This window comes from Ictidomys tridecemlineatus, unplaced genomic scaffold (assembly GCF_052094955.1).
Source record: "Ictidomys tridecemlineatus isolate mIctTri1 unplaced genomic scaffold, mIctTri1.hap1 Scaffold_562, whole genome shotgun sequence".
Classification (NCBI taxonomy): Eukaryota; Metazoa; Chordata; class Mammalia; order Rodentia; family Sciuridae; genus Ictidomys; species Ictidomys tridecemlineatus.
Genome location: NW_027523761.1, coordinates 119,300 through 129,018, shown reverse-complemented (window position 1 = coordinate 129,018; position 9,719 = coordinate 119,300). Strand labels below are relative to the sequence as shown.

Genomic DNA, 9,719 nt, shown 5'->3' with positions numbered 1-9,719 from the left:
CGTGCTCAGTGTGCTCCTGAGGCTGAGGCTCAGCTGAGAAAGATGACTGTCTCAAGTGAGTGACAAGCCCATACCTTGCAAAAACAGATCTTGGGTTGGGTTCCTAGCAGCTCTGTCCTCAGGTCTAGTGGCCTGGGTCTGCTTCCCAACCGTGCAACCTATGGAATGCGCATTCTCCTTGCCTTTCAGCTGGTGATGATGCTCTGTGGAGTAGAGAACACTGCAAACACAATCATGCTCTAGGAAATACAAGGCCACCCATTCCTCCCAGACCACTATACCTAACATAAACCAATGCCTTGGTCATTACAGAAATGGAAAAACTCAGATAACTCCAACCTGAGAGAGCACTGAGGTTTAATTTAAGGTTTTACTCAACTGAGGGAGAGATAAACCACTCTTAATCACCCTAGAGAGTATGATATGGGTATGTGGTGGTCTCGTGGCAGATGTGGTCAGCATTAGCAAACAGTCAGCTAGAGGGCTGTCAGTGGAAGGCAACTACTTGGCAACTGTTGAAACCAGCAGCTGAATTGATTTCTCTGAGCCCCCACCCCAGCTCATTCCTCTTTCTTCTGTTATGTGCACGTGCACAGGGATGTGGGGTGGGGTGGGGGTTGGTCTTGGATCTGGTTTTTATTCTTTGCTTCACCACTCCTTTAGGCACTCTGGACGCCACCAAGCTCCAAAACCATCTTTAGGAAGTGGATTATTTTCTCTACCTTCTTAAATTTCTTTTTCCTACAATCATTTACATTTGTAACCTTTGGCTCCAAGTGGATGCAAAATGTGCTTCCTGTTGGTGGAGGGAAGTCATTTCAGAGATGTTTTATTACCACATGAGCACATCATATCTGAGTTATGAAATAACATGACAGTCCACATTGATGGTAGGTATTGATATATTTTCATAAAAATATGCAAAGCCTAAACTGGTGATAGACAGCTTGCATCATTGACTAGGTATTAATTCAATGAAGATGTGATTACATCAGAGTAGAAATGTTTAAGCCCATAACACATTGTAGTAAGACTTGAAAGCAGAAACAAAAAGCAAGGTAATTAGAAGTGCCAAAATTTCAATCAGTGATCTTTAGAATTTATCAATTTTCAAACCCCTGAGCATCACAATGTAAGAATATTCAGGTTTAAAACTATTATTAAACAAGATAAAATGAGTTAAGAAAGTTAATTTAGCAAAATACAAGAAAATAAAATAGTAAACTATCATTTTAAATAAACAGAAGTCTCTAAATTAAACATCAGGAAAAAAAGAGTCTAATAGCACATCAGAGATAAATATATAAAATTAAAAGTGTGGTAGATTTTAGAAACATTTTAATAGAATTCACTTCATAAAGAGGTTTCTACACAAGGCAGCAAATTAAGATGTTGTAACTCCAAGCAATTTGTAGTTTGGTTATAAAATTGGGAAACATACATTCTGCAAGACTCCCTGGTTTGTTTTTAAATTCCAGTGGAGAACATTTGCAGTCTTTCGTTTTGAAAAGCACCAAACTCTGCATTGAGACCAAATGAAGGAAGCTCCTCGCTGCCCCTCCCCAGATTCCCAAAGACTCTCTTCCCAAGCCCAGCCACTTTCCATCCCAACCCTCCCCAATGCTGACTTTCCTCTGGTACTTGATTTCTGAGCACCTGTTTTGAGCCTCTGAGACACTGCACCCTGGGTTCTCCACCACCATTAGAGACATTTTGTGTTGGGTGGGTGATGTGACCACATAACGTAGTGTGGGGATTTTGAGTCCCACCATCCAGAACCAATCCACTGAGACTTAAGCCATCCCAGGAGACAGAGTCCACAAACAATGCTTGACAATGCTTCTGTCTGTGTCCCCATGGCACCTGACACCTGTTAGGACTGCCAATTAAATGCACCACCCTTGGAAAACAAGGAACTCATAATGAATAATTGTCTTTGCCCCAGCCGTCTAGCTGAAGGCGTTCCGACCCTCTATTTGTCTTTCTGTCACATGGTGTGGTGTTCAGCTTTCTGTTACTCCAACACACACCTGGGATCATCAGCCTATGGAAAATCGGGTTTGGTTCTGCTCATGGTTTTGGATATTTCAGCCCATGCTTGGGGGTGGAACTGCTCTGGGCCGTGGTGTCCACCATGGTGGGAGCACATGGAGCAAAGCCGTTGATCTCATCACCTGGCAGCCAAAGAAAGAGACAAAGGAGAGGCTGGCACTGCCCGTGCCCTTGTTCTGGGACCGCCCAGTCCTGGTTTATGATGACTGGCTCCAAGTGCCGTGAGACCAAAGGAAGAGAGGCAGAGAGATCTCAGCTTGCACAGGGTAGGACTTACTCAGGGGCTTACTGACACAAAATGAGTCCTGGGTGGCAGCAAGATCAGTTGGATTCACGCAATTTGGGTCAGAAAGAGGGGAGTATTAGTGGGTTAGGACAAAAGTGACTTCCTCCCGGCTGGAATAGGCCTGGTTTGTTAGGATAATAATGAAGAGCCAGGCACACCCCTAGAGCCAGGGTCCAGTGGTAAAGGCCACATGTGACTAATGGTTTTGTCTCCTTAGGGCTTGCTGGGAAACCCAGCTAGGGTTCCCCACCACCCAGGATGGCTGCCTTCGAGCCTGTCTGCCCCCATGCACAGCTTCATGGGCATAGCCCAGTGACCCAGAGACCTCCCCTCAGCCCCATCTCCCAGGCTGAAGCTCTGTGCTGGGGGCCAAGCCTTCAGCACCCAGGCCTTTGGGGACATTTGAGGTCCAGTCACAGTATTCCACCATGGCCCACAAGGGCCCTCGCAACATGCCATGCATGCATTTCAGCCCAGAGCACCAACATCTTAACTGCTACATGACCCAAAGTCCACGTCCGTCTCCTCCAAGACTCAGCTACCAGCCCTGTAAAAATAAAAATGAGAGTTACTTATTTCTGAGATTCAGTAGTGGGACAGCTACAGGGTAAACATTTCCACTCCAAAAGGCAGAAAGAAAGGGAACAAAAAGGAGAGCTCAGATCAAAGCAATAACAAAACCCAGCAGGGCAGACATTAAATCCTCAGGACAAGCCCATCCTTCTGGACATGTTGTGCTCAGACATGAGCTCCCAAGGGCTTGATTCTCGTGATGGTGGACCGCTGTGCACACTGCCTGTACTTCTCCCTCCCTGGGGTCTCAGTGAAGCTTCACCTCACCTCAGAGCCCTGTGCATCATCACTGTCAGGGGCGACTGGCGGAGAATCCAACCCCCAACACCCCGTCTGGCCCCTGGGCCTTGCTTTGAACTCTTGGTGAAGCCTCCACCATGTCCTGCACCCTGCATCCTGCAGAAGGAGTCTCACATGGAGACACCCATGTGAGCAGTGCTGGGCAGCCCAATCCACAGCTGCAGGACCTCGGAGCTGCTTGTTGGCCAAATGGGGTCACCTTGGGCTTGGGGCTCCCTGGGCCTCTAGTCTCCGCCAGTCCTGAAGCCGGCTTGCATTTCTACTTGTCTGAGCCTGTGATGGCTGCAGCCTGGTTGGTTCTGGGATGCCCTCAAGGTACCTTTCCTCTCGTCCTGGTGCTGAGCATGTGCACCCTACTGGGCCAAAATTGCACACCCTCTTCTATAAGGGAACTGTAACAGTGATGTGTCTAATAGGGTGGAACCGAGTTCTGGAGTTATGCCACGGTGGGATAAGGTGCCTGTCTCTTTCTCTCATCTACCTCTGTATCTCTACTTACTAACTACGTTGTTTCTGTGAATAAAATGCACTTCACATGCTAATCGATCACAGTAACTGCGGGACACTAACTTTGGGGATGGCAATAAGTTGCCCCATGTCCAGGTTCAGTATGCAGAGCTGAGACCGGCCAGCGCTTCAGCTTCACCCATCAGCACACTCACTGCACTGAGAGGACAAGCCAACCCTGACTGCAGCTGCAAGGTTCGTTGTCACCCTTTACAACCCTTTGGGGACAGAGCACACTCCAATGACCCGGCCAGAAGGAACTCTGACTGTGAGGCGGTTTGAACTTGTTGGAGTTCCTACTCTGTCAGGAATTGCATCATATGACATTTCCTTAGCTTCCTTATTTTATGTCCAGCCAGCTCTTGACCCACGGGATGAGTGGCTTTGAAACAACCCTGTTTGAGGTTCGTGTCTTAAATGAGCATCTCCCCCCCCACCCCAGGGAGCTACTGAGTGGTCATGGGGATGTGAAGAGAAGGGAGAACCTCAGGGTCACCCGGCAACCTTAAGCAAGTGTCGTTCACCTAGCCGTTGGTCTGGGGGTGCCAGTGTCCCTGTTGGCAATAAACTGAGGAACTGCTGACCTGTGGGGTCACCCTCTCCCAGTGCGGAGGGCTCTCTTCTTCCTTAGACACCTCTGGGGCTCATTGCTTTATAGAGGAAATACATTGTTTAACATAGTTTCTGAGCTAAAAAAAATAGCATTGCATTTTTCTAATATTTTCTTTTTCTTTTTAAACTAATTTTCTTTTCTGATCTGACACACACAAAAAAAAATATATAAAAATGGTACATGGCAGTGGGTACTGTGATCCACCAGTAACCCAAACCGGGAAAGCACAGTGAGCCTCCTGCTCCCTGGCCTCTGTGGCTTCTCTCTGGCTAAGACACGGACAACCCTTCTTCCTTCTTGTTTTGTTATTTTTTTTCTTTTATTTATGATTAGGTTAAGTTACCATCATTTCAAAATAATTTGTAATAATCAACAGATGTTTTCTAAGCCTCATAGTAACCACAAAGCAAGAATCTATAATGCACAAAAAAAAAAGTAAAAATCAAGGAATCAAAACACACTTAAGCAAGAAATTCAAGTTCCAGAAATGGATCCTAAGTCCATGGAGCTTGTGACGCGACTCTGAAAGGATTCAGAGGAACCCTCTAAGGACATTCGGGCAGTTGTATAAATGGGGATGTAAACTACAAGAGCCTTTAGACCCGAGGCACTGTCCTGCGTGTTCTAGTTGAATGGGAGGCAGCCGTGTGCCTCCCACCCAGGTTTCTCCTGTTCCTCTCACTTCTGAACCTTTATTCCAGCCGAGCCGCATCTTGTTTAGTTCCAGAAGATGCTCCCAGGTTCCTGCACGTCACTGTGGCTAAGCCAACTGTCGAGGGACAAGAACTCCCACACACAGGGCCAGTGTAGTCTTCCTCATTTCACCTCTGAGACTATAAATGGCCCTCCTCCCTTGACCTTGGTCCTGTCCTGCAATGGTCAGCACAGTGCAGGACACTCCCCGCCCATTCTTGCTTGTCTCGCTGAACCGTTGGTTTATTTTGAGGGAGGTTTAAACGTGAGCATTCTTTCCTGCCGTGGACGGCCTAATGCCTGTTTCAGTAAAATGAAATGAAAAGGCAACATTGAGCTCACAAATTTTCCAAAAGTCAAGATCCAAGATTTTTCCTTTCTAGAACAAGAATGGTCCAGGCCACGGGCATTCAGAGTGAACCCATGTGAAACGAAGGTCAGTGGTTAGTGGAGATGATTGGATCACTTTGATGACGCTTTTCCCTGAAAGATAAACCTTAAAATTATGTAAGCTGTGTTTTGTGATGGAAATGTAGCCATCCAGCAGCAATGGGTGCCCTGTTCATACCTCTGTGGATACCAGAGAAGAGCACACAACTGCATATTTCTTAGGAAGCAGACGCCAGTCTCACTTGACAGCTAGAAACTTGACGCTCATCAGATCTGAGCACAGCCAGAGCCTGCCCTGCTGCTCGCTATCTGTCCCGTGGAAGGAAGTCCTGGTCCCTGTGCGGTGTCAACCCTCTCCCATCTCTTCCCTGCCTTCAGCAGGTGAGCTGCTGGGGCAGTGAAGGACTGGTCACAGGACAGCTCATCAACACCTTCACACATCCACATATACCCCTTTTACCCTGCAGCCGTCTCAGCAGCATCCTGGTAAGCACATGGGCCCTGCATCCCTCTGCAACTGTGGGAAGGCACAAAGAGAAGCTGTGTCTTCACCAAGGGGCTGGCTGCTCTGGACATCCCCAACATGCCCCTGCTCACCTGAGTCTGGCAAAGAACGAATTTACAGTGAGTCTCATAAGTGCTTCACAAATAATGCACTTCACAGAAAGTCCCCAGAGCCTAGGGCACCGAGAGTTCACGCCGCACTACTATTGAGTGGCGGCCAAGTTGGGAATATGCATGAATTCCAGGGAATTTAGAGAGAAAATGACACAAAAATGTTCTGTTTTCAGATGGTAAAAGTGTTTACAAAAAGATGCCCTTCACCGTGTTGCATGTACACCTTTTTGACAATCATGTACAGCTTACTCCCAGGACCTTCTCTAGGACCCTCTTCAGTGCCCCTTTAACCTCCTCATTCCTCAGAGTATAAATCAGAGGGTTGAGCACGGGAGTCACCACTGTGTAGAACAGGGAGACAAACTTGCCCTGGTCCTTGGATCGGCTCCGGGCCGGCTGCAGGTACATGAAGATGATGGTCCCATAGAAGATGGTGACCACCAGGAGGTGGGAGGAGCAGGTCCCGAAGGCCTTCCGCCTGCCAGCAGCCGACCTGATCCTCAGCACGGCTTGGGCGATGTGGCCGTAGGACACCAGGATGAGCGACAGGGGCAGCACCAGGAACAGGACGCTGGCCACAAAGAGCTCAGCCTCGTTGAAGGTGGTGTCCACACAGGCCAGCTTGATGAGCACGGGGACCTCACAGATGAAGTGGTCCACTCGGCGATGCCCACAGAAGGGCAGGCGCAGGGTGAGGGTGGACTGTACCAGGGTGGTGGCCAGTCCGCTGAGCCACGCGGCAGCCGCCAGGGAGTGACAGAGGCGGGGGTGCATCAAGACAGTGTAATGGAGGGGACGGCACACGGCAACGTAGCGATCATAGGACATGACAGCCAGGAGGACACACTCGGTGGACCCCAGCGCGAGGGAGACGCAGAGCTGAGCCACGCATCCGCCATAGGAGATGGTTTTGAAGGGATCCCACAAGTTGACCAGGAGCTGGGGCACGACACTGCTGCTGAAGCTGAGGTCCAGGAGGGACAGGTGGGAGAGGAAGAAGTACATGGGTGTGTGCAGTCGGGGCTCCAAGCGGGACACCAGGATGATGGCGGAGTTCCCCAAGGTAGTAAGCAGGTACAAGGCCAAGATGGTCACAAATAGAACCCTCCGCAGCTGAGGGTGGTCTGAGAATCCCACCAGGATGAAGCCTGCTGGGCCACTCTCGTTGACACCCCTCTGCATCCACATCCCCACAGGTGCCGAGGCACAGCTGGGAAAGACGGCAGGCCCCACCAGGTCCCCGTGGCCTGCCACCTCTGAGGAGGGCACTCATGGGCGGCTCCCTCGAAGCAGGCAGCAGGCAGCTGGGCTCTGTGTCCTGGTGTCTGCCTCTGATGGTGTGGGGTGGACTGTCCAGGTCTTGCCATCCAAAGCAGAGCAGAGGGCAACTCAAAGGTTTTACAAGTCTGGAATAAACTAGATCACCTTTCCAATTTATCTAAGCCTACTCCTGTTCATCACTGTCTTCCTGGTTACAGAAAGGTAGAGACTGAGATATTCCAACTAAAGACAGAACCTCAGGTCTTACTTTAGCACTTTTCAAATAAGGGGAATTAAGTCTGTTTTTCGTCATGCCCAAGTCTGGACACTAGTTATACAGGTTTACGTGGGTGAGAGATGCTGGGTTTGATTTCACTAAGTAAAAGCCAGCTCCTGAGACTTGGGTGACCTGGCAAAGACACCGTCTGGGGTGGTGGAGGCCATCAGGAAGCTCTCTCCTGACCTCACGCCACTCCCCGCCTCCTGCTTCCCTCAGTCCTTGCTTCTTGGTCGTGTGTTCTCACATTTTGTGGCCTCCCTTTTGAGACCAGGTGCCTCTGGCCCCCACACTAGTTTTCCTGGGGACATGTCATCTCTGTGATTTTAACTCCCTTCTTTGGGGACCTTCGTACTGTAGGCACTGGCTCAGGGCACAGGTGCAGAACGACATTCCTATCACCAGAAGCAGCTAGGAGGAGGACGCTGCTGACCACGGCCAGTCCTTCCTGCAGGCCGCAGCTACCAGAAGGACTCCTCTTAGCAGAGAAGTCGGAGCTCAGTGGTGGAGCACTGCCCAGCATGCACGAGGCTTCTGTCCCCAGTGCGGCAAAATCAGAAACAGAGAAAAGAATTCTTTACTGGTAGGTACGCCTGAACCTTTGTTCTTATGAAATCTTTGGCAAAGGAGAGTTTTGGTTTTTAATACTTTTTTAAATTTTATCTTGTTGCCTTCAACAAGGGGCATGTGGCTCTTCAGAATTGTTTGTGAGATTCACAGAGCCAGGGGGAGCCACACACAACAAGAGTGCCCAGCAGAGGGATGGCTGAAAAGTCACCCCTACCCCGCAGTGTGCGTCTCTAGCCTTCCCAAGTGAGTTCACTGCGGTGTGGTCAACTGGTGTGCGGGTCACGTGACTCTCAAGGGAGGAGGGCACAAAGGCCCCGCCCCTGGTAGAAGAGGCCCTGCTACTCCAGTCATACCTCAGAGACTCTGTGACTGTGCCACCCACCTGAGCTGCGCTAACCCTGTGCACGTCAGCAGGGCTCCACAGCATGACAGCTGGGCAACATGGAAACCCCGGGCATCAGGCAACACGATCCCCTTCTGGCTGCTGCCCCACAATCTGACCATCACAACATGGAAATGCCCACAGCCTCCTTATTGTCTGTTCCTGCTCCCCCCACCTCCCGCCCGAGGAAGTGCACGCACTGCATCGGCTGTGGTGAAAGGGGTGTTGGGCCCTAATAAAAGTCCACTCATGGGAAGCACCAGAGTGTGGACCGTGTTTTCTCTAGCTTGTGTTCATAAAACCAGATCACTAAAAAAGCGTTTCATGCCCAAATTTGAAGAGAGTATTAAAATATATAATTCAAAAGAAACCTATCCAACAGCCAGAGTATTCACAGTTTGGGACTCCTGCTAAACAAAGTAAGATAATTAAGAAAAAAAATATTGGAAAATTATCAGAAAAGAATTCTTGGATAAAAACATCTAAAATTAAAAATTTACAAAAGCCAACATAAATTATGGTTTGTGCAATCCCTAATAAAATATGGGGAGGGTATCCAATAGCACATTAGAAATGATAACACAGAATTAGCAATTGCAGTAGTAATTTTGAGGATGTTTCAGGAACAGTTTTAGGCTCCTGCCTCAGACGGAGGCTGGCATACAAGATCAGCAGCGTACTGGTAACACTCTGTGCTTTGGTTGCAAAGCTAAGAAACCTGGGCTGCAACACGTCATCATTACATTCCTTACAGTAAACTTCATGGCCCTGGTATAAAAACAGACCCGTAGGCCAGAAGACCCAGAGCCCAGCCACTTAGACCCCATGAGATGTGGAAAGTGACAAACCCAACATAGTAAGGCCTGGGGAAAGGCAGGGAAAGGAAGCCACTCGCTGGGGGCATCCATCCTCTCCAGTACATCTCCCAGGGACAAGATGAGCCCTGGGGAGGACAGAGCCTTCCAGGCCTAGACCACAGTCCCTAGAAAGAAGCCCAACTTTCGACCCTTCCCCACATAAGTCTCAGTGACAGTATAGTGAGGCCCCAGGGGAAAGAGATAATACTGGCCTTTGATGCCAGACCCTCCATCGGGGCCACTGACCACTGACCCCAGATCCTCCATGAGACACGCTCTGGCACTAATTAAGTCACCTATGTAAGCCCAGTCCCCCTTCTTTATTCAGTGGCTCATTTTCC

The 9,719-nt window shown here is 49.3% G+C and overlaps 1 protein-coding gene across 1 annotated transcript; it reads right to left on the bottom strand.

Annotated features, from left to right (window-relative positions):
* Positions 1-6,165: 6,165 nt before the first annotated feature.
* Positions 6,166-7,220, bottom strand: LOC144374037 (olfactory receptor 2G2-like). Its single transcript, XM_078037003.1, has one exon. It carries the CDS (start codon positions 7,218-7,220, stop codon positions 6,267-6,269), a length of 954 nt encoding a protein of 317 aa, XP_077893129.1. The 3' UTR covers positions 6,166-6,266.
* Positions 7,221-9,719: the final 2,499 nt, after the last annotated feature.